This window comes from Rhododendron vialii, chromosome 7a (genome assembly GCF_030253575.1).
Source record: "Rhododendron vialii isolate Sample 1 chromosome 7a, ASM3025357v1".
NCBI classification, from domain to species: Eukaryota; Viridiplantae; Streptophyta; class Magnoliopsida; order Ericales; family Ericaceae; genus Rhododendron; species Rhododendron vialii.
The window spans coordinates 31,869,891-31,894,319 of record NC_080563.1 but is presented as its reverse complement, the minus strand read 5'-3'; the positions used below and the strand labels follow the sequence as shown (position 1 = coordinate 31,894,319).

Genomic DNA, 24,429 nt, shown 5'->3' with positions numbered 1-24,429 from the left:
GAGAGAGAGAGAGAATAAGTCTAGAACCACGTCCAAAACGCACACAAACTTACACGGTGACACAACCACATACTTACACAAACATGTGCACATGATTAAATGCTTGGAATTCACATACTACACCATAAGTATGTGTAGTCTCACAAAAACATACTTGCACAAACTTGTGCACATGATTAAATCCGTGAAATTCACACAATACACCATAAGTAAGTGTAGTTCCGCACATATATGTGAGCGTTTGTGTATTTTGAATGTGGTTGTAGATTAATGTTGATATTTTATATATAATATGTATGTATGTATGGAGAGAGAGAGAGAGGTATAATTATTAATTACTGAGAGAGAGAGAGAGAGAGAGAGAGAGAGAGGTATAATTATTAATTACTGAAAGCAAAAGATGGGGAATGGGAATGGTACATGGCATCAAATTTTGGATCTAGTGGGTGGTTTTCAAGTTCTGTGTTTTGACTGATCACAGATGGACTACCAGCTAGGCTGCAAGAGGGCAAAAGAATAGAAACACACCTATCCACAGAGGTGACAAAAGGCCCCTCTCTCTCTCTCTCTCTCTCTCTCTCTCTACATACACACACTGGATGTGTCTATTGTTGGCCCCTTAAATTCATCAAATCTCTATCTGGGTCTCCAGGTTTTGTTCCAAGAAAGCAGTGTGTCCAACACTACCATGAAGTGAACCTCCAAATAGTTACAAGTTGATAGAGCTACAATCAGCTTGAGAGAGAGAGAGAGAGAGAGAGAGAGAGAGAGAGAGAGAGAGCTAACAATGGATGTGGTTCAGTTGCAAAAACAATTGGCGGACTACACAAGGTCCTTGTTTAATGAGGTCCGTTACATACCCCAAGTACTGCTTTCAGTTTCTACACAATCAGTTCTTCAAAACAAAATGCTTTTCACAAATTTAATTTTCAAAAAAAAAAAAAAAACCTCATCCTTTTCATAAATATATTCATTTTCGCACAATGGTTTTCGAGAATATTCAAAAAATCGTTAAGCAAACGAGATTTCGTATATTGATGATAAATTTTTCGTTTATTATACATGAGAAGGGATTTCTTGATGATCAGTTCAACCAGCTTCAGCAATTACAAGATGAGAGCAACCCAGAGTTTGTGGTAGAAGTGGTTTCTCTCTTCTTTCAAGATTCTCAAAGGCTTGTCAATGAACTCGCCAAAGATCTGTCAGCATTTCCACTCTTAATTTTGTGTATTTTCATTTTCATTTTCATTTTCATTTTCATTTTTGTCGGAACATATTCTATTTTCAATTTGTTTTCTCATTAATTTGCTCATTCATGGAAATATGTTTTCTTCTTTTGTTACCAAAATTTAAAAATGCATAAGAATTAGAACAACACCTCATTGCCTCATTCTGTAATTACTCTTCATTTTATTGCTTTTATTGTTTTCTCATTTTCTTCAGGGAACAACAGAGTGTAGATTTTAAAAAGGTGGATGCCCATGTCCACCAGTTGAAGGGTAGCAGCTCAAGGTAACCGTACCCATTGTTGGTGTTGCATTTTTTTTCGTCTTCAATTTTTCGTGTTTTCGGACATAGTACCATTGTTATCAAAAGACGCTTATCAATTTCATGCGTCTTCAACATACAGGTTTCTTAATTTGCAAGTGGATCGTTTTTCGAGTAAAGAATCGTAATAACAATTTTTAGAAATAATTAGCAAAACAAGTTTTTTTTTTAAAGTTCCTCCCTCTTCACTACTCATATCCTCCCAGTATGGCATAGTCCAGATAATAAATCTTTGCCTGTCTTGATTGCACATTAATTAAAGTCGATAATAACTTTACAAAAAAAGAACTCAACTTGGAAAATTTTCTTCTAACTTCAACAAGATTCGTATAGTCTAAGAGTTTCTATTAAGGCTCCGTTCCGCTTTCTCCCAAAACTTTCTTTTTCAAAAAGAATGTAATTTCAAACTCAAATATAACGAAAATGAAAAATAATTTTTTAATTTTTTTTGCACCGTTTAAAATATCTGAATAAGATCTATATTGATAGAAAAATTATTTGCTTAAATACATAATTTTTTACCTTGAAATTACTTTCTATTTCTTAAATTTTTTTTTTTAGAAACCGGAACGGCACCTAAGTTATCATAATCCCAAATGCATAATTAAGTGACATACATCCTGAGGTCACATTATTATTAGTATTATTTTTTGATCAATCAAAAAATATCCTGAGGTCACATTGGCATTTAATGAAGAAAAATTGTCAAAAAATTTCGCTTTCGACAAGCCTGCAATGCAAGAAAAACGGCATTAACAATGCCAATAACTCAATTAACTTGCAAATGCCAAGGGAAAAACCATTGCTTGTTTCTTTCTCAATTTCCTTCTTTTTTGTTGTTAAATTTCTGTGTTTTTGTACTTTCTCTCGTGTTGTGACAGCATCGGAGCACAAAGAGTCCAGAAGGCCTGCATTTCCTTCCGCAATTATTGCGATGAGCAGAATACTGAAGGGTACGTAAAACTTCCCGAGTAACATCACATTATTTAGGCCGAAAATCTCAAATACATGGATTATTTTTGTGAAAACTTTGATATATGGACTTAATTGGGAAGGGCAAGGTCTAATGCAGGTGCCTGAAATGTCTGCAACAATTGAAAAATGAGTATTCCCTTGTGAAGAACAAGCTCGAAACTCTATTCAAGGTGAGTGTATACTAAAGAAAAAAAATCTCATTTGATTTCGGACCAAACCGATCGGCTTCTCGGTCTCACCACATTTTGTTGTTGTTGTTTTCCAATTTCCTTGGTTATAGCTTGAGCAACAATTATTAGAAGCTGGTGGGTAGATGCCAATAGAATGAAAGAGGCAGTGAAGCCATCATCTGCAGTTAAAAATCAAGAAAATGGAATGTGTTTCCTATTTGTAGAGAAGTTTTATCTTTGGTCATTTTGGTGTTGAAGAGGGTTCGTGATATAAGCCGTGCTAGGAATGCATATATTCGGAGTTCAAAGTCATTTAATTCACGTGGATCTAACGAATGTATCATGTGAATCATATGCATCGGATAGCTCCGTACATATTTACATTCAGATTTGTGATCTATGGGTCCGACTGTCGGTAGCCTTTGCAATGTTAGTGATATTTGGAGCTTGATTTGACATTGTACTAAATGTACGGCCAGTAACAGAGGACAAGAATGAATCTTTCACCTCTATTTTCTATCCATATATTGTTAACAGTTTTGTTTCTTCTTTCTTTACTCATCATGACACTTAAGAGGGAGAAATTCTAGGCTGTTGTCATTCCTGCCTGCCTATAAACCATAAATTCAGCAGAATTGTTTGGTATGGTATTTGCTTGCTTTGTGTTTTGTTGTTTCATTTTTCGTTTGGCGAATTGTTTCTCACAAAAAAAAACTGAAAAACTTTGTGTCAACGTAGAGAAAAATCGACATCGAAATGAAAGGGACATTTTAAACTTTTGAGTTTTCTGAAAACATGAAAACAAAAACGAAGAAAAAATAAACTAAAAATATCGGCTTTGTTCAGATAAGAGTTATGATTTTGTTTTTGGGTAATGATTGTGGAGAGAAATAGGAGTAATAATTTGGAGATATGAGTAATGATTTGAAAGATATAGAGAGAAAAAGTTAATAATTAAAAATAGAGGTAATGATTGGGGAAAGATATGAGTAATGATTGAAAACAAAAATGAAAGTGAAAACTAAAATGGAAACCGAACAAAGGCGAGGTTTTTGCTGCTTGTCACCCCACTACTATCAACAACCAGTATTCAACTCACGAAAAACAAGCAGAGAGGCTTCCGGCCCAACGGTATCAAGAGTGCACTAAAGTGTCAGGAGAAAGGAGGTCAGGAGTTCAACTCATCTTCCAATAATCTGACTTACTAACATTACGTACTAACTTTCGCTGGTTAAAACAAAAAACTTTGTCGTCCCTAGAAATATTGTTGATCACTTGTCAAATGTGTCTATTTAGCTTATAGTAATTGAATAGAATGAATGATCGACAAGGGAAGCTGATCACTCAAAACTAAACAACACCCAACAGAGATATTGCTTTGCAAAAGTCATGCCAAACAGAGCTCCTCTGCTTTCATAGTGAAATTGCTTGCCTGGTTAAGTTGATTATTATTTGATTTCACACATAACTTAAGCATCAGGCATGAAGAAAAATGATTTAGTCTTCCTCTTACGGGTGCTAAACGAGTCGAGCAGGTGGTTTGAAAACTCAACAAGCTTTAAAAATATGTTTGAGCCTAGCCGATCTTAAACGAGTTTTAGTACTCAGGCCAAACACGAGCCAATCTCAAGTAGCTTGAATTTGTTACACATCATAAGTCGAGCAAGTCGAGTAATAGCTTGTTCGAGCATGGTTAATTTGAAATCTTAACGAGCTTCAAAAACATGTTCAAGCTAATTGGTTTGTTTACGTAACCAACCAATCTTGAACAAGCTTTTAACGAACGAACACGAGCCCAAACTCGAGTAGCTTGGTTCAATCGTTCAGCCGCCCTGCTCCCACTAAACAAAGCTTGTAAGAAAACAAGAATAAAATAGTTGGCAATGGTGATTGGAATCTGTCCAAGTTGTAAACAGGAATTTATAAAGAAAGAGAGAGTTGGCTCATGCTTTGCCAATGCACACCCAATGTATTTTTAAGCCTATATTTTTTTCTCTCATCGATCACCAGCAGACCAGGAGACAAGCCACCCTTAACTCATAGCAGTTGACTCTTTTACAAAGCACAATGTGTTCAATGAATTTAAACACAAGTTCATGGGATGCAAACTTTAAAATAAACTGCCGACTCCCCAAAGTAAGTTTTGATTATTGTGGGGATCGATTCTGCTCAATCTTTTCCATCAATACTCAGAAGAACCTGGCCGGCATTTTTCTAAGAGGAAAAGTGCTGGCAAATATGATTTCTTAATGCTGATTATAGGCCGGCCTTATCGTATTCGCTCCGGCCTCGCGAGCGAACTCGTTGACTTATAATATTCTGTGGTATATCTATGGCGTAAAATCTACTCTAGATACATTATTTTGTAGAACAAATCTTGGGATGGTTATGGAATAAGGTGGCGAATATTTACCGCTGAGTAAAGTAATGTTTTGAGATAACTAAATTGCATAGCAACTTCCCACCCAGTTGTAGCCACGATGGGTTTTTGGAATTCCCTATTCGTTTTAGTTTTTTCAAAAAAGTACCTTTTATTTTTTGCCAAAGTGAGCAAAGTATGAGTTTTGGCAACAACAAAGCGAACAAAGTAGGTGTATGAATTATTAACTTCAAAGATGATTTTCAAATAAGTCGTATATTGTTCAACTTTACTGGGGGTGGGGGATTTCTTATCGTAGTAGGAGCTTTCCAAAGAAATACTAGCTTAGTAGCCATGGTAAATTACGAGTTGAGTTTTGTTTACCCTCCATTTAAGAGTGCAAATATTACACTCTTTTCTATTGGTTGAAATAGTGTGGATTTCATCACAAAGTGATGTCATGCTTACCAAAAAAATGTATTAAATAGGTGGGACCTACACCATTTCAAATAATAAAAGGAAGGATAATGTTCACGCTCTTTTAGAAAGGTTAAACAAAATTGCACTCGTAAATCACTGATCGAACAGAGAGCAGCCGTCGGGTTTAGGGATTTGGGGGTTGACCTTGGGCTTACACATGCTAATCCTACGGCCCAAGCCTTGCAAAAGCAAACATGAACTTGACTTGCCCATGAACCACCAATCCTATGGTGTTACCCAAATTCGGCCACTTTATGAATGGGTCCCTACTCAGGCTATTCTTAATGGGCTTTCAAGGACTTGTGAGCCCCATTAGACCTTCTTGATGTATTTGAGGCCTGGTTCTTATTTTACAAAATAATACTGTAGCAAGAAGAAAGAATCTTCAAATTAAGGCTATGAATTTATATGTAGAAATTAAATACTAATATTCCATCCGTCTTAAACAGCCGGTCCTTCTTTCCTTTTCTGAATATTCCAAAATGTTAGTCTTTTTGAAAAATCAAACTAAAAAGTTTTTAGGTTTTCAAAATTGTCCCTAAAAGTTAGTAATTATTATATTGAAAAGATAGAATACAAGGGCAATATAGAAAAGTTATGTCTTACAATTTGAACTTGATGCAATTATTGTTTGTAATAGTTTAGCTTCTCCAAAAGGGGGCAAGCAATTTGGGACAAAAGGAATAATGACAAAATAAAACAGTCATACAACTACAAGATGGCCCCATAAAAAAAATCATAGAATAAAAGTTAATTTCATGATGATTTCAGGGGCAAAAACTCAAGTAGATGAATATGAATCAATATATCCTTATTTGTATTAAGAGTATATGAATATAATTTCACATAGCATAAACCCGTTTAGGAATGGCAATTCGTCCAGTCCCCAAAAATTCAGGTATCAGAGTTGGTTAGGGAACAATTACAAAAATAGGATCTGGTTGGTATTACCCAGCCCCATTACTTGTCCTGGACACGCCCCACAATTTTTTTATAAGTATGATTATATTTCTACCCTAATAAAACAATCATTGTACTTGAAAATATATAGTTTTACCCTAGCATTATTATCATAATACTAATACAATACCACCATATATATAACTCTTTCCTTCCATTTTGTTTTTAGGTTTTTTTTTTTTCATTTTTTACTAAAGAGGTAAACCCGTCCCCAACCAGTATGGGAACGGGAGCGCCCAAAAATTATCGGTTTGGGTTTGAGTCAAGTTCTGGACCGTGTAGTATTTTTCAGATTCGAGTACGGCAAAATCTACCCAACTTTGCCTGTGGTCATTTTTCATTAAGATCAAAGGATTTTAAAAATTTAAATGTAAAAATAAAAGATTAGATCGGATTGAGTCCACTCGATTATTTTCTTAAAAATTATTAACCGGCTCGAATTATCCGTGCGGAACCTTGAATGGGCCCTGAGTGCCTGTCAGTATCCAACGATCGGTACTCTTAGCATCTTCGAAGCCTTTTAAACCCGCTCCCCGTATCTTTCAAAACACAAGTCTATAATCACACACAAACATTTACACTCACATATTCACAATAAGAGTGAGACCCACACACATTGGAGGTGTGTAGTGTTTGGATCACATCCTTATTGTGAGTGTATATAAGTGTTTGTGTGCAGTGTTTGGGTCCCACCTTTTTGTCTTTTGAAACATTCACGACGATTATGGCTTTGAGAATAAATTCTTTACACCGCCGGTGTAAACATTTATTTTTTTCAAATCAATTGCATTGCGCCACATCGCCATGTTTTATTAATTGGGATCACCGTTTTGACACATGTCGCAATACAATTGATTTGGAGAAAACAAATGTTTACATCGCCAGTGTAAATAATTTATTCTTTCTTTCTTCTAATTTCCAAAGTACAAAGAAAAGACGCCACGCAAGCAATCCGAGTGAAACATTCTCCACCAATCACCGCACGCTCTTCCCGCCTATATTAACTCAACCTTTCTCCAACCGACCAACAAACAGCAAACAACAAAAACTAGGGTTAGGGTTTGCTTGCTGTTACTTCATCTCTCTGCATCCAACTTGTTAAACGAAGGAGATGAGTTCGACGACCAAGGGCGGGCGGGGGAAGCCCAAGGCGACCAAGTCCGTGTCCCGGTCCCACAAGGCGGGCCTGCAGTTCCCCGTGGGTCGGATCGCCCGGTTTCTCAAGGCTGGGAAGTACGCGGAGCGGGTCGGTGCCGGAGCCCCGGTCTATCTCTCTGCTGTCCTTGAGTACCTCGCTGCTGAGGTACTTACTTTTGCTGATTTTTCTATCGTTTTCTGCGTTAAAATTTGGACCAACTTTTCGGATTCCTTACATTAGGTTGAATTATTTGTCGTTTGTTGTTTGATTTAGCTATTGCTGACGTCAATGTGTTCTATTTCTTGTTTTTTGATGGTAATTTTGATGAAAGGTTTAAGGGCATGGTTCTTCCTAAATTTTTGAATTGCTTTAATTTCAGTCTTTTTTGAATTTTTGTGAGATTCAAAGTTAAATTTTTTGACTAAACGAGAGAAAATTTTCAAATGCATTGGTTATTTGTAACACTTCTGTCATGTGGTATTTGTAACATTTCCGATGCATGCAAGTGATTGATTTTGTCGCTACTTTGCAGACTTTTTAATTTCTCTAATTGAAGTGTTGTAACTTGACTTGATTTTCACTTTCTCGCCATGCATGCATTGCACTTTTGCATGCAATCATAATTGATTTCTTATTTCGCAAGCGTTTTGTGGAGGTTGATTCACCAATAACCCGCCAACTAATTTCAGAATCAAGTTTTTGGATTAAAAAAAGAGAACAGAATCAAAAGGGTTGCCAACATGTTGAACACCGTCGGAAAACATATGCCGTTAGAGTTTTCCACAGAGTTGGAAAGTGGCAAATTTGAATTTGGGGATGGAGAGGACGTTGGAAAATCAGTTTTGACGTGAAGTGGTTTTGTTTTTCCTTCGTTAACTAAGCAGTTAGTTTTTGTCCCCCCTTCTTTGACCCTCCGATTAATGTAATTAAAGGGGGAGTTAATATTAAGAAAATTGTAAAAACTTCAACTCTTGAGGGGTAACAATGGTAAACACTTTTGTGATACAGTTTCATTCTCTAGTTTGCACCAAAAGGGGTAGCCTCCTTATATATTAGATTAGAATAGATGAGCAGTATAGGGGTAGGCATTCCCTTAATTAATGCCTTTTGCTTACAAAATTCTTCACTCATCAAAAAAAGAAAAGAAAGGATAGATGAGTAATTTCTTTGATTATTTGTAATAGGTTAGGAATTCTTCTTTTCCCCATTCACTGGAATGTTGGGTTAATTAGCTTTGCAGACAGTGGTTTCTGTTTATAAATTTTGTGCGTTGATGATTCTGATTCATAAAAGTGACTGATTTTGTAATTAGGTATTGGAACTTGCTGGGAATGCAGCAAGAGATAACAAGAAGAACAGGATAGTGCCAAGGCACATTCAACTAGCTGTGAGGAATGATGAGGAGCTTAGCAAGCTTTTGGGGTCTGTGACCATTGCCAACGGAGGTGTTTTGCCAAACATCCACCAGACTTTGCTTCCTAAGAAGGCCGGTAAAGGCAAGGGCGAGATTGGTTCTGCTTCTCAGGAGTTTTAGAGGAAAACTCTTCTAATGGGAAAAAACAACAATAGGATGTTATATAGTAGGAACTATGCTTTTCCCTTTTATTATTCTATCTTTGGGATTTTGTATTAGTAGAGAGCATTATGGGTAGCTCCTCTGGGCACATATGAATTGAAGTGTCTCTGCTTTTAAGCCTTTTGATGGGTAATGTCTATTGTGAATATGGTATTTTTGGATTACCTGACTTGTATCTTGCTGAATTCAGTATTGCAGATGAAAACTTGCAATTTAGCATTTTATGTTATTAATTCATGTTGTAAGATCATGGAATTGTATCCATTGGCGCAAGAGGGAAGAAGTATCTCAGCCTAAAGAGCAGTTTTGCTTAGCTAAGAGCCTTCAACATGGGCTCAAGTTAAGGCGTGTTAATTTCCCACCTCTAAGACTCTGAATGCAAATAGAGGTGCTTCCCCCTCTTGGATTTGGTCGAGCCTTTTAGAGGGAAGGGATCTTATCATGCAAGGCTGGAAGGTGGGCAATGGGGAAGCAATCAATGTATGGAAGGATAGGTGTGGTGCTGAATAGGGTTCCTGTGGGTCTTGGTCCCCCTCCTCCCAATTGTCCAGTGACTAAGGTTATGGATTTACTCGAAGTTGGTTCTAGAAGGTGGAATACAGAGCTGATCAGAAGTTTGCTTCCTGGGAGTATTGGCAATCAGATTCTGACTTCTGAGTATCCCTTTTGTGGTCGAATTGTGAAGATGCAGCAGTGTGGGGACACAGTTTGAAAGGTGAGTATTCGGTGAAATCAGGCTCCAGGTTAGTTCTTACCCTTTTAAATGCAAGAAGTGATTCAATTCCTAGTTCATCTTGTTAACCTTCGGAGTTATTGTGGAAAAGTTAATGGCTATTCCAAGTCATCCTAAGATTAAGAATTTATGTGGCGTGTCTTTGAAGAATGCGGTTGAGACAAAGGAAAATGTGTTCTTTAGAAAGTGTGCTAGGAACCCTTTGTGCCCTTTTCGCCACAAGTTGAAACAATTGAGTATGTTTTCTTTCGGTGTGAGTGGGCCTTTGATGTGGAAAGCAAGTTGTAGTAAAGGGAGTGACAATTTCCAGTTGGTTACTTTGGCAGTAGGGTGGTTTGAGTAGATCGTTTGTAGGGACGAGTCTGGCCTTGTATTGGCTGCCCAGGTGAGTTGGTCTATTTTGAAGTGCAGGAATAACTTTGTTTTTTTTCTTGTGTGCATCCGTCCCATTGTAGAGCATTGAATGCAGCTTTGGTTGACTACACCTCCTAGCTCGATTGGGGATTGTAATGTTCCGAAGTGGCAATGTCTCCCTACTGTGTTCTGTAAGTTCAACTGCAATGGGGCATTCTCATCGAAGGATAATCAGGCGGCATTTGGAGTTTTAGCCAGGGATTGCAGCGGCAAGATGATGGAAGTTAATTCCGGAAGGATTAGGGTGTCATCAGCGTCGGATTAGAGTGGCTTGTGCTATGACAGTGGCTTGTGGAACTCAGAATTTCATAATTGAATCTGATAGTCTTAAAGATATAACTATGGTGAACGGTGAGAGAGCAATGGATTGGGAAGGTCAGACCATCTTACAAGATGCAAAGATCTTAGCTTGAGATAGGAATTGATCTTTTGTCTAGTGTTAACTGCTCTATAAATTTCTTGTGCTCATTTTCTAGCCAAGTTTGCGAAGTCTAGCCCTAATCCCTGTCCATCTTTAGCGATGCTCCCTATTGAGTTTTGTGATCTTGTGCAGCTGGACTGTTCTTTGGAATGAAAGTCCTTTCATATGGAAGTGTTTGAATGATACTCCTATACAACTGGAGGGATCAAAGCCTAAACAGAGGTTGCCAAGCCACGGCAGGAAATTACCAAATTTCCATCTGTAAGTGAGATTGCGAAACAGCTTGTGGCAAGTACTTTCAACAAGATCCAACTACAATGACATAGGATATTTAAGCTTGTTCGATGACATTTTACATGACCTAGCGAGTCACAAGACTCGCAACATGTGGAGTTCTGACTTTTGAGGATGGTTGAATGAAACCAAATAAGGATTACAAATGAGCAGAAGCCAGAATTGAGCAGATGCCGGGCGGAAGAAAGAAGCAAAAATGTGGTGTTTAGATCTGCTGTTGTAGCTACTGCTCGGTCCTCTTCTTCCGATGGCTTGAACAAGTTTCATCTCAATGAATCTTTGGTGGTTTGGTCTTTAAATAAGATCATGGATATCGGTTATCAGGGTGATGATGAGGAAGTTATAAGCAGAATTGTGATTATGGAAGCTGGAAATGAGGAAAGGGCAAACTATCAGACTCTTCAGCATGATGATTGATCCTTAGATGTTTCTTTGGGGATCATATTGCCTTGGTTGGTTTGGGGAGTGATTTTTTTCTTTTGGGGTTTTGCCTTGGTTGGCTTCTTGTTAGTTTTGGTTTGGTTTTCTTTCCTTGGCGCCTTGGTGGCAGTTTTGATTATCAAGGTGAGGGGCGCCTTTTTGTGGGTATGCTCTTGCTCTGATTTAATGCCTTATGCTTTGGTTATCTTTAATCTTCATAATTTGTTTCCAAAAATAAAAAAAATTCTTTTTCGCCATTTCAAAAAAATGAAAAAAGAAAGTAGCTGAATGAAAGGTTGAGAACTAGCTTGAAAAAATGGCTAGCCTAAGTTATTGTAACTATGGCTAATTTTATTTTTCGGCCAGGTCTGAAATGAGTTTGGTTTTTAGTTGACAAATTTCTATATCAGGTAAAGACCATCAACAATTGTCGAAGTTTTTTGAAGATTATCCTTATTACTCCAAACAATAGCTACTTTTAACATGTTTTAAAGGGGTAAACACAAATTTAGCTCAATTTACTAGGTTCGTCGCACCTTCTTTTAATGATAGGATCTTTAGGATGCAAAATTTGTGTTACGCAAAGTTTTTAGATTGGTCTAGAAGAGCTAATCGAAAAACGAGCTTAGAATGTCTCGCGAAGATCTTCGATTTGAACCTTCGGATCTACTTTTACTTAAGAGGATGAACCACGCCTTCACAATCGCCCCTCACTACTGCTCAACCTCCCCATCGCATTGATTCCTTCCGGCGTATAGCCTTAATTGAGTTGCATTCTCTTCCAACAAAATCATAAACAAAACACATAAATAGTAATAGGCTGGATCATTGGTAATGTCTAGTTCAATGTCATTAGGGATGGCAAAGTGAACCGAACCGATGGGTACCCGAACCGTAACCGATTTTTTTCCCCGAACCATAACCGAAAAATTCCCCGTGGGTGCGGGTATGGTGGAGGATGTGAGATAACCGAACGGGTTCGGTTCGGATATGGTTCAGCAGATACCCGAACCGAATATATACCGAACCGAAACCATATATATATATATATATATAAAGAGACTAGGGGTCAAAGTGCACACTTTCAGAAATGTTAGGGACCATCTTGTTGCATGTGTTAAGGTGTAAGGACCTGGAGTGTGATAACCCTTTCTATATATGTACTTACAATACCAGTAGGGTTCCCAGAAATCAGAATCAGGCCTCTCTCGCCTCTCTCTCACAAAATCACAAAGCCGAAGCCGCTCTTCTCCGTCTGCCGTCTCTCCCTTGCCGTCGTCGTCGATCATCGAAGCAGTGCTGATTTCTAGTTTAGGTCTCTCTCTCCCTCCAACTTCGTCGTATTTATGGTCGCCAGACGAAATCAAAGGGTGTTTTGCTCTTCGTTGTTGTGATCTACTCATCTACCCCATTCTTTCAAAGCCTTATCAGGCATGTATTTGCACATTTATAGGTTTGTAATGGATGTATTTGTACACGTATAGGTTTTGGGTATAAGATACATGTATTTGACTTGGAAATATCTGTGGAGTTGAACTGATTTGAAGTTTTATGGGGTTTATTTTGAGTATTGAACATGATCTGTTTTTGTCCCGTGAATGATTTCGTTCCTGGGTTGATGAAGATATTGTTGTTTATGCGGTTACCCATTCGGTTCGGGTATAACCAGAAATCCGTTCGGTTCGGTTATGGAACAACTAGTCCCACCCCGTTCGGTTATCGGGGCGGATTCGGGTACGGGAACAATTTCGGGTATCGGGTACGGTTACCCTAATATCCGCCCAGTTGCCATCCCTAAATGTCATTTAAGTTGTTCTCTATTACATCAATGCAAGAGCCAACTGATTTTCCTAACGCCATGGTTTCTGCCAGTCTGGATCTAGCTTCCTGATGACGAACCAATATTAAGAGAGTATTCATTACAGCCCATTTTAAGTGGGAATCAATTTCACTCTCTTCGAAACCCATCCATCGAAGTACTCTGTTCAGCTGTTCCAGGATTGATGAAAGAGTCAGTTACTTATCCCAATCAATTTTTTCGCAAATTATAGTATCTCAAAAACATTAGGAAGAGGATCCTCTCGAGTCCCCAAAAGGAACTGGATAATACTTTTCGGGCCATGTTCCCAAAATACTGATCCCGAGCCCACAGTAACCTAAACTGGACTGTCCAGTCCCTTTTTGGGACTTGTGACAATCCTCCTCGAAAATAATTACTAAGAGGGCTACCTTTTCCACATCACCATGAAGTCCTTGGGAGTATCCGAATACCAGGTGTTCTGCCACTAAGCCTCCTAATATTACGCATGAAAACCTGTTCAAAGTCTGCAAACGAAAACAATCTCTATTATGTCATAGTGAGAGTTTTTCACTCTTCCAATGCAGAATGAAAAAACGATCTCTTGATAGCCTAGAGGAGTAATCATTGCAAACATAGGAGTATATAAATTCCACACAATCAATTTCTGTATTCGAAGTTCAAGAAAGCTTTTCCAACCCAGCTATGCTTGGATGGAGAAGGAAAAAAAGAAGGGATGGTGATGCTTCTTACAGCTACGTACAGAAAGTTTAGGAACAATAAAGAAGCGAGCTACCAATGGCTGAAAAGAACATAAAACCTTAATACTAAAAGAGGTTGGAGCCCAAACTTGTAACTGCAGAGAGAATTCTGACCTCTAGCAAAAAGGTTAGAAGAATGATGCTCAGTCTTATGCAGGGTACCACTCGGGTTCTAGACACAAGTATTTACCTGGGGCACTCTTGTTATCTGGACCTTTCTTGGACAAGTTTTAGGGGTTCTACAAACCAACTGTCATTACCAATTACATTGTTTGCAAGGGAAATTGGAATGAGTGGAAACAAAAGGACATTGGTTCAATAAGTATTGAAGATTAACGAATCCAATTAGGAAATCACTGTCAAACTCACTCATTGTTGGATTTCTTTCTATTTCCATATTTAGGCCCTCGTGGGCTTATTGTTGGTGGAAGATAGCTTGAATTCTGAAAGTACTACAGAGTTTAGGCATAGATGTTACCTATATTTTCTCCTTTCCCTTTCTCATATGAACTTTTGGTTTTAGTCAGTTCAGTCACTTGAAGCTGGCATAATTCCGAATATCCAGACAAAGAGTTGAGTAATCGAAAATTAAGTGATTTGCTAAAGCATCCAACTCAAAGCCAATTGGCAATGAGTGGAGAGGCCGCCCAGGCTAGGGATGGCAACGGGGCGGATCGGGGCGGATATTAGGGTAACCATACCCGATACCCGAAATTGTTCCCGTACCCGAATCCGCCCCGATAACCGAACGGGGTGGGACTAGTTGTTCCATAACCGAACCGAACGGATTTCTGGTTATACCCGAACCGAACGGGTAACCGCATAAACAACAATATCTTCATCAACCCAGGAACGAAATCATTCACGGGACAAAAACAGATCATGTTCAATACTCAAAATAAACCCCATAAAACTTCAAATCAGTTCAACTCCACAGATATTTCCAAGTCAAATACATGTATCTTATACCCAAAACCTATACGTGTACAAATACATCCATTACAAACCTATAAATGTGCAAATACATGCCTGATAAGGCTTTGAAAGAATGGGGTAGATGAGTAGATCACAACAACGAAGAGCAAAACACCCTTCGATTTCGTCTGGCGACCATGAATACGACGAAGTTGGAGGGAGAGAGAGACCTAAACTAGAAATCAGCACTGCTTCGATGATCGACGACGACGGCAAGGGAGAGACGGCAGACGGAGAAGAGCGGCTTCGGCTTTGTGATTTTGTGAGAGAGAGGCGAGAGAGGCCTGATTCTGATTTCTGGGAACCCTACTGGTATTGTAAGTACATATATAGAAAGGGTTATCACACTCCAGGTCCTTACACCTTAACACATGCAACAAGATGGTCCCTAACATTTCTGAAAGTGTGCACTTTGACCCCTAGTCTCTTTATATATATATATATATGGTTTCGGTTCGGTATATATTCGGTTCGGGTATCTGCTGAACCATATCCGAACCGAACCCGTTCGGTTATCTCACATCCTCCACCATACCCGCACCCACGGGGATTTTTCGGTTATGGTTCGGGGAAAAAAATCGGTTACGGTTCGGGTACCCATCGGTTCGGTTCACTTTGCCATCCCTAGCCCAGGCTAATATACTAGTTTTTGGAGGAGATACTTAAACGATGTGGGACAAACACCAACATAATTTATTGTTGGAGGTCAAAATAGATCTACGACACCCTCGGTTAACCTTACAATGCGAGGTCGATCAGGCCCACCTTGACCATCTATATCACGTCAACAAGGTTTTCTATCAGATGGAAGATACCATGAACACATACGTGAGACTGCCCATACCCTACTTTGGCCATTCATGTAAGGTTCTAAGGTAGTTCAAATGTTATCACCAAGCTAGCTTGCGACAATAAGGATCTGACCTGGCGCCACCAAGCACCAGATGGCAGGATGTCATATGGGCTCAAATCCCTGCAGGTAACCACCCTACACGACATCACACAAAGGAGCTCTCTTATAACAGACTGACATCCTAGGTGGGGAGAGAGAACATACATTGTCATGATCACAACACATTGCCCTTAACTACCTGAGAGATTTGCAGATGGGAGGGAGAGAAGAAATGTACGCCCAGGGTTTGAAATTGCGGTATTGGGAAACGTATTGATATCAGTTATTCAGCCATATATAGGACCGTGTCGGTCCGTATCGGCCAATACATAATAAATAAATCAGAGGTTGGAAATCCCGTTACATAACGGCCGAGCTGATACATAACAGCCTTTTATTAAAAACCCTGTGGATGCCCCCTAAGGGTCCAAACCCTTACTTGCTAACCAAGTACAAACCTTAACAACAGTCTCTCACAAGGCCCCATGGGTAAAGCTATGCTTACTATTATACTTAGACTAGTTTTTAATGGTGCTAGTTTATCTCCTCCTCCCATTGACTAGATCGTCAGAGTGCCAGCTGGGACACCTTGGGTCAGTGGGTTATGACTTCTGTGAGTGCAGCAGACATTGAATAGCAACGAGTCACTGCCAATGGTTCACCTGCTCGTCTCTGTAACCATCAGACCAGAGGCTGCATGGTACCGTCCAACAACTGTACACAATTTTTGCTGCACACATTTATCTCTTGAGAAGTGATCATCCTTCATCTTTCTCCATCCCAGTTTCTTTATACCAATTCAGCTTGTCAAAATATAAATATCTTTGATAAAAGCAATAATAAAATTTCTCACCCATTATCTTGTAATGATTTATCTCTGGTTTGCTATGGTGATAGTCATGCAGGACTGTCAACGTGGGTTCAGATAATGGACGCATTAAACAAAGTCACAATCAAATAAAATGAAGAAAGACTTTAACCAAACATATGATGAGAAAGGAACAAGATGCTCACCGTTGATGAAATTTTGCCTTTATAGATCTGCATAAGATTAAAAAACAAAATTTAAGAGGTCAATGATGAAATCAAACAAACAAGCACATTAATAGTGAAAATTTGGTCCACAGATGATACTTCTCCAATACGTAATGCTCTATTCTAATCTAGATGAGATCCAGTCTGAACACTATGTTACGTGGAATCGTGCGAGTATTGGGTGTGTGTGTAAGTCCAAGCGTTGGACCTTCCTAAACTTAAATCTTAGGATACGTGGATATGTGTCCTCAACTTGGGTACGGGTACAGGGACACGTCCTGAACTCTTGTTTGTATTAATATATTGCACAATTTTCTCAGATTATGCACCATAAACTATGTTTACAAATGTATTTAAACAAGAAAGGGTTAAGAAAATTATATTTTTGCTATTTCCCTATTTCATGTCTATGTGAAATATTCGAACTATTGCTTTTCTAGCTAATTTGATATTCCTTTTCCGTAAGTATCTTAACAATTAGAGGATCCGAGTGTCCAAAAGGATACGGGTGTAGGACACATCGACACTGGTACTTGAGCCAAAATGAAGGATCCATGTAACATGGAACATTTAAGAGAATGGCTTCCTTCAAAACCTTCATCGGGGAACTACGCCCTCCCCCCGAAGAAGCTTGGTAAGAGAATCAACAGCATATATGGTTCTGGTTTCAGATGAGCTCTGCACCGAAGCTTCGATGTGCGGGAGAAATAGATGTGGAGGCTTCGAAAGGGTTTGAGGACCATCTTGTGTCTGTCAACATTGAAAGCCTACTCAAGCCTAGCATAAGGAATGACCATTATATTAAATTCTTTTTCTGCCATTGTTAATTGTTTCATGACAACACAGGTTGTATGGAATTGATGAATTAAAAGGTAGCCTGATTTCATGGGCATGTCCTGCTTGATGAAGACAAAAGCATGTATTCCCGTACTTAGGGGAAGCTCTCTGATGCAGCGGGAACCATGTGACCGTATTCCCAACGTATAATAAGGGGCCATGTGGCCAATTTCCTGGATGAACACCACAGTGGCAATATTTCTTTCAGGCCTACCATCTTCAAAATTTAGCGCACACAATTATATGAGATCTTTAGGCCCACCAGGGTATTCGGGCCTGTTTCTAAACTTAACTCCCCCAAGTGGATTTTAGGTGTTGGTTGTCAGTTGTCTCCTTTGCGAGACGTGAAAAGTCTTAATGGTTTTCCATCATTTCCTTGCAGTAAAGAAAAATGGAGACAAAAGTTTAGTGTTGGGAAAACACCCATCTAAATCATTTGGAGTAGAGGTTAAGAAGTTTGAAATTTCCATTCTGCGTTGGGACTAAATGGAACACTTTTCATCTGTCACTGCCTTTCTGTCTGTAGGTGAAAAGTGTTCCATTGAAGCCACTGCTGTGCAATTTTGGTATTTTTGATTTGTTTTGCTTGTTTATCAGTTGGAGTGTTTCATTTTCCATAATACCGATATACGCTTTCTTTTGTGACATTCAGAGCTGCTGCAAAGGTGCATTTTGACTTCAAGCTCACTGAAACAAAACCGAATTGAGATGTCCTCTCAATAGAAATACAGCACCATTTAAGGTTCTAAGAAACTCATGACTATATAAATAGATTGGGGAAAAAAAAAAAACAGACAAAAAAGTGACCGATTAACCCCAGGTATCAAATTATCTGGCAACTCAAATGTTATATTTGCTTTCTAACAAGAAACATAGATGGTTTAAGATGGGTAGACAGGCTTCATAATATTGGGATGTCTTGGACTGTTTTCATGCCTTGTTTTGCTAGCAATCGATAGATAAAGAGAGAGCTTGCATTAGAAGAGAGCCTCTTAATTTCATGTCTGTGTATGTTTTCCAATTAAGGAAGCAACTTTGGGTTATAATTTACCAAATTACAATGTCCAGTTGTTTTATTTCAAAATATTTCTACTAGAATTCAAATTAAGTAGCAAAGATTTTAAATCAAGATGTGGTGAAAAAGTTGGTTTCAGGCTCATGTTATGAGAACATGCAGGACATTAGTATCTTTACTCTTTTTCCCAATGCAGCTCACACAATTCGCACAAAACCCAAAATTGTAAGAGACAAAGGAATTCACGATAAGTTGAACTTGCTTATAAGTTCTGTTAATAAACCAAAATTGGCACTTTAGTAGAAATATGGCGTGCCTTCAAGGTTGTATACATATACCAGACAATCTAGTGATGGAAACTGTGTTATGTGGATACATATTTAACTCAATCAAATGATAAAGCTTATGATACCCTGGGATTCGGTTGACTGTATATAGCACGACACATATGTTCCTATTATACCCTCCTAGATGACCCATTGGGTAAACAAGTACAGTTAATGCCAACCCTCATTTATACTACATACATTGAACATGAACAGGGAAAAGAAGTCTTACTCCATCACTTGGTTTTTGTCTGGACAGGTTCATCTGTAATATTCCCCCAGTATCAACCTGCATTGAATGAAAATACTGTACTAACCTTTGTTCAAAATTAGGCAGACAAGGTTTTTGGAGTGTCTAAAAACTATTAACATCAATTCAACAGTTCCCCAGAATTTAAACCGACATCAAGAATGCATGAACCAAACCATGACAAAATGCAAGTGCCTAGCTCAAGCTTGTTGTCCATTTCTTTTCGTCCTTAATATTTTGGAAAACCAAATTGTAAATGCTTAACAACTACTTCAACTCCATGAACCTTTCAAACTTCATCTGAATTCTAATTCAGAAGCTCAATTCAAGTCACAATACACCAGGAATCAAGAGAACTTGAAACTAAGTACGTGATGCAAAAGAGAGACAAAATATTGACAAAAATGAAGGTAGTGCCAGTTTTGCAATGGAAGGTCATCCAAACAGCAGAGTCTACGAAAGTAGAAAAACTAAGGCTAATGGATTGAGAAATGTTTAACCATTTACTATGATTTTCGGTGCAAGGGATAAGCAAAGTAAATGACAACAGACACTTACTTCTCTGAGAAACTCAAATCCCATAAATTCAACCCCTCCTCCTACAAATTCATTTTGCATCAAAGCTTCCATTTTAGAAACAACGTATCTTTTTGGTAGAGCACCAAGCAAGTAGCCAACCACAAAATGACCAGCTTCATGCTGCACAAAATAGAAGTTTCTTTAGCTCATAAAATGTTATCCGTAACACATCTATGATGGCCATATAAACCAAAGGTTGTGAGGCAATTACAAAATCAAGCGACACGACATGGGTGGTCAGGAAAGAACCAGTGAACCTACAGACACTCAAACGACGGAAACCTAATTGAAATTTGGAAACAGGTACAGCCTGGGTCAAATGAAGGAAATTATGAACCCAACGTGCTAAGAAGCAGACACACTTCAGTGAAGGTGGTGTGTCCATGTCAGACATCTCGTTTTCCAGATACTCCTCGACGACACTAGGCTAATCTAACTTTTTATCAAGTTCTTTTGGAGATGGAAACACTTTCAGCTAGTGGCTGATGTGTGTACACTGTGCACCACTTGGAAACATATGAATCTTACATTTTTGAATAAGGAATTAATTAAAAACAAAAACCAAATGTTTTGAGCATATTTCTTACTTGACTTAAGATTCTATTCTTTTCCAAATTCTAAAGTCAATCTCCAATCGCAAAAGAGTCCCAGCCCCTGTGGTACATGTCCCACAAAATAGTATTATGTCCCAGACTAGATAGCGCAAAGCCGCAAACAAGCTTGAGGAAGCAGTCGTTTACGTGCACAACAGAAAATAGTGGCACCCATTTCTTACTTCATTACGACGCTAGATTTTATGTTTCCCATCTGCATAATTATTGTTATAAAATTGTGACTGTCAAGGTTCTAGTTCTCTATGAATCAACAGGTACCCAAAGAGTTCCATGGCTTTTCAATATAAACCTATTAATGTCACCCCTTTTAGCACATTCTTAAATATTTGGAGAGACTTGTCCCCGATAAGGCCCACAATTCATCGCACAATAAATATGTACCTTCTTTGGCCAAATTGGAGTTATAAGAAATGGAGAATGGGATGGCTTACTTGTGTACACATTAAATGATCTTCAATGACAGATTCATGTGTCAAACTCTCCAGCTCTGATGCCGAGACCTAATTAGAAAAACGAGCCATCTTACTACAGAGATCTAACAAAACGTACATCACAATCATTCAACATCTACGGATACGCATGAGTCAAAACGAAAATATCAGTCTGTGAATGGCTTCAAAGTCAGACAAACAGAACAAATTGCCAGTGAAAGAAGTTTGTTCCACTTAAAAGAAAGTAATTGCAAAGCAATGTACTATAAACCGGACCACAGAGCAAATCGGAGCAGCAACAGGGTCAAGGGTCAGCTTTTCTACAGTCACGTCAATCGGAATCAAACTGTGACATCAACAGTTATCTGATAAAAATACTAAAAGCATACTCCATCTTAATTTGGTGTAAAAAATAAAAAAATATATAGAAATATTTTTTTGCAATTTGAAAATGCACGGATTCCTGTAGGGGATATTTAAAGTGGGACAAAGGGAGTATGAATTTATGCGTCCCTTTTTAACAATCGCGCCCTTTTGATAATGGCAACCAAAAATGTTGATGCATGATAAAAATCAAGTTTTCCTTCCACTACCTAGAATATCTTTTAATTAGTTCTTGAAGACAAGAAATGCTTTACAAACTACTGACGATTTCAAGATGTCTAGAAATAGTAAAAAAGGATACAAATTGTAACGAACGGAGTTATTAAAACAAGAAACATTGGCTACGAATCTAAATTTTTTTCCCTTTATTTGAACCACTGTCAAAGCAAGGTGTTACTGTGAGTAGTAGTTCTTGCTACAAGTATGTTTGATTGGCTCTCAAAGCGAAAGCTCTTCGTACCCAGGGTTAATCAACAGAATATCAAGTTAGGATATCCTATCGCTCTTTAGAATTTTTATTAAGTTTCCACCAATTTATATACTTGTGACCTTGTGTATATGTATACATGTATATACATTTACATATACATATAAAGAACAAAAATTTCGACAATGTAGATAATTCTGCCATCATAAATGCAAAATTTTGAAAATTCTAACTGGCGAATTGAAGTTCACAAAGCGGGGACTACAATGTGCAAAGCAAAGTGCAAACCTCTTCTGATAGTTGAAACTCAGTACTGCGTTTAATGGAATCCAGAATTGAATCAACTAAATATTGAGGAGATGATGTGTCTATTCCACCGGGCTTTAACTGATTCAAGGATGAGATTCTCCGAGGAACCTACAGACTGTAGTTTTTAGCATCTTTAAGACAAGTTATGCAGAGAATATCATAAATGGAATTAGCATACTTGCTAAAATAACATAGCAACATTTCAACGACCCTATGGGAACTTCCAAGTAGGGAAGAGGAGGAGAGGATAGGATATGGAGTCACAAGAAAACAAGGATCTGAATTTAGCTACATTTAGTTGAGCTACATGAACAAATTGAATGAATAAACTATAAAGTAGTAAAACCATTACTTCCTGCTTGGTACTTCAGACCACTGCTTTGTACTAATTTTACACAACTGCATGTCAAATTCTTACACATTAACCCATTTTCTCTAATTTCCTTTTTCTGGTTTCTACAAAGTGTAATGGCCTACTATCACCTTCCCAAAATTCTGGAAAAAAAAAAATCCCCTATTTTATCTAGAGAATGGATTTGCTTTTAATAGCAAAACAAAATTTCTTCACATAAGTCCATCTCCAAACCTTACTCTCTCTTTTATCAAATTTGGTTATAACTTTGGTTAAAAGCTTAATTGGATATGAACCACCATGCTGTTCCTCATCAAATAGTTAAAAAAAAAAAAATGCCCAAATTCTTCAAAAAACTCAGTTTACCATTTTGATGAAAAAACTCTAATCCTTACTACATCAAGAGTTTCAAAAAATAACATCATAAAGAAAGCTTACCCTGAAAAAACTTCTTTCACCCGATTTGGTGAAAAAACTTGCCCTATCCTAGATTTGATGAGATAAAATTAAGGTCTCCCTCAGTTTGATATCCTCCTCTGAAATGATTGGAGCTCATCTTTCGCCTTTTCCCCTCAAATTTCAGTGTGATGAGGGTTATGGTGAAGATGTCAAGTAAATACCATCAACTATCTAACACCCTCTCATGTACAACCCCGTCTTGCATTCGGAGATGTGATATACTTAGTACAAAAGAATGCAAAGGCCAGAAACATAATACAAATGGAGAACAAATGCAACTCGAGAGACTTGAACCCAAACCCTCTCGCACCTGGAGTTCTGATACCATGTTAAATTACTGGTTGTCCCAAAAGCTTTAACTATTAGGAAACGGACCCAACAATGTATATCAAGCTAACCAACAGAAGATGCCCCCAAACAATCTTCAAGCAGATAAATAAATCTCCACTAATTTAACTTCCACTACATCTAGACAAAACTTATAACTTTATTTTCTTTTCCACTAATACGCCAATGCTCTATTCGGTACCCCAGCCCAGAAAATTGGAAATTGATGACTAAATACACCGCGAACCAAGACAAAACTTGTAACTTTGTTTTCTTTTCCTACATTCTTCTAGGCAGCCAAACAGCAAGACGGGAATTTAAGAGAGGGAGGGTTAAAGACCTGCTTTGCGGCACCAAACCCACGGAGGCCACCAGGCTTTCCCTGCAACTGCTTGACCAAAGTGAGCGCTGTCTTGTAGTTTCCTCTCGATAGCTCTCTGTCCGCTTTCCTCAGCGCGAGACGGCGGCGAAGAATTGCCTCCGGCTCTTTGATTTTGGCAGAAACTAGGAGGGTTCTATTCGCCGGGAATTCGTGCCGGACGCGGGAGGAGCTCAGGGCGCCGGAGTGGAGCTTCAAGTTCATTTCAAAAGCGTAGAGTAGACAACGATAACAAAGGACTCCTTTGACTAGTGAATAAATCCTTTAAGCCGGCGGCGTAAATATATGTTTCCTTCAAATTAATTTTAATTGCATTGCATTACGTTATCATATTTTTATTAATTGAAATTACTGTTTTGACACGTATCGCATAGGATAAAATCACATTAAGGTGTTGTTTTAAAAGCATTTTTAGGAATTTGTTTTTTTTTTAATTTTGGCTTTGATTAAATTTTTTTCATGACATTTTACTTTTTCTATTAGTCTCGTCGTGACGAATCGAAAAAATAAAAAAATATTTTTTAGCAAAAAAAAAGTCAAATAATTACTTTTCAGCAAAAAGAGGTAAAAAACAATTGAATTTTTTTTATTTTTTCGATTCTTCTCGTCGAGACGAATCAATAATTTAAAAAAAATTGGCGCAAAAGTAACTATCACAATTTTTTTTTAATAAGAACAATCATGAGCCCACCATGTTTTTTTCACCTAAATCTTTTACCCATAACTTCACTACAATCACCACATTGGAAACCAAATTCAATCACCACACTCCAGCGAAAGATTTATCAACC

At 38.1% G+C, this 24,429-nt stretch overlaps 3 protein-coding genes across 9 annotated transcripts; 2 read left to right on the top strand and 1 right to left on the bottom strand.

Moving 5' to 3' along the window:
• The first annotated feature begins 396 nt into the window (after positions 1-396).
• Positions 397-3,238, top strand: LOC131332253 (histidine-containing phosphotransfer protein 1-like). 2 transcript variants are annotated; one of them, XM_058366376.1, is made up of 7 exons: positions 397-540; positions 653-847; positions 1,071-1,201; positions 1,444-1,512; positions 2,430-2,501; positions 2,621-2,693; positions 2,804-3,238. In XM_058366376.1, exons 2-7 carry the CDS (start codon positions 788-790, stop codon positions 2,834-2,836), a joined length of 438 nt encoding a protein of 145 aa, XP_058222359.1. In that variant the 5' UTR covers positions 397-540; positions 653-787; the 3' UTR covers positions 2,837-3,238. The 2 variants fall into 2 exon arrangements, with proteins under 2 accessions (XP_058222359.1, XP_058222358.1); XM_058366375.1 differs by having other exon boundaries at positions 540-847.
• A 4,215-nt stretch (positions 3,239-7,453) lies between these two features.
• LOC131332254 (histone H2AX-like) lies at positions 7,454-9,425 on the top strand. The gene is made up of 2 exons (XM_058366377.1): positions 7,454-7,795; positions 8,943-9,425. Exons 1-2 carry the CDS (start codon positions 7,604-7,606, stop codon positions 9,162-9,164), a joined length of 414 nt encoding a protein of 137 aa, XP_058222360.1. The 5' UTR covers positions 7,454-7,603; the 3' UTR covers positions 9,165-9,425.
• A 3,444-nt stretch (positions 9,426-12,869) lies between these two features.
• LOC131332252 (uncharacterized) lies at positions 12,870-23,886 on the bottom strand. Of its 6 annotated transcripts, none has more exons than XM_058366368.1 (8): positions 23,600-23,886; positions 22,101-22,229; positions 21,002-21,070; positions 19,936-20,076; positions 19,360-19,434; positions 16,929-16,955; positions 13,718-13,813; positions 12,870-13,477 (listed from the first exon to the last, which is right to left on the bottom strand). In XM_058366368.1, the coding sequence occupies exons 1-8, from the start codon at positions 23,840-23,842 to the stop codon at positions 13,283-13,285; spliced, it is 975 nt and encodes a 324-aa protein (XP_058222351.1). In that variant the 5' UTR covers positions 23,843-23,886; the 3' UTR covers positions 12,870-13,282. The 6 variants fall into 6 exon arrangements, with proteins under 6 accessions (XP_058222351.1, XP_058222355.1, XP_058222354.1 ...); XM_058366369.1 differs by having other exon boundaries at positions 13,078-13,477; positions 19,360-19,416; XM_058366373.1 differs by having other exon boundaries at positions 13,332-13,477; positions 16,895-16,955.
• Positions 23,887-24,429: the final 543 nt, after the last annotated feature.

What these genes read in the sequence shown, in the direction of transcription:
- LOC131332253 (XM_058366376.1), top strand. Translation starts at nt 788, where the DNA reads ATGGATGTGGTTCAGTTGCAAAAACAATTGGCGGACTACACAAGGTCC. An exon ending in AATGAACTCGCCAAAGATCT is followed by an intron (nt 1,202 to 1,443) that starts GTCAGCATTTCC and finishes CATTTTCTTCAG; the next exon opens with GGAACAACAGAGTGTAGATT. An exon ending in AGCTCGAAACTCTATTCAAG is followed by an intron (nt 2,694 to 2,803) that starts GTGAGTGTATAC and finishes CCTTGGTTATAG; the next exon opens with CTTGAGCAACAATTATTAGA.
- LOC131332254 (XM_058366377.1), top strand. Translation starts at nt 7,604, where the DNA reads ATGAGTTCGACGACCAAGGGCGGGCGGGGGAAGCCCAAGGCGACCAAG. An exon ending in TTGAGTACCTCGCTGCTGAG is followed by an intron (nt 7,796 to 8,942) that starts GTACTTACTTTT and finishes TTTTGTAATTAG; the next exon opens with GTATTGGAACTTGCTGGGAA.
- LOC131332252 (XM_058366368.1), bottom strand. Translation starts at nt 23,842, where the DNA reads ATGAACTTGAAGCTCCACTCCGGCGCCCTGAGCTCCTCCCGCGTCCGG. An exon ending in GACAAAAACCAAGTGATGGA is followed by an intron (nt 16,956 to 19,359) that starts GTAAGACTTCTT and finishes AATCTTATGCAG; the next exon opens with ATCTATAAAGGCAAAATTTC. An exon ending in AAGGCAAAATTTCATCAACG is followed by an intron (nt 13,814 to 16,928) that starts GTGAGCATCTTG and finishes TTTCGTTTGCAG; the next exon opens with ACTTTGAACAGGTTTTCATG.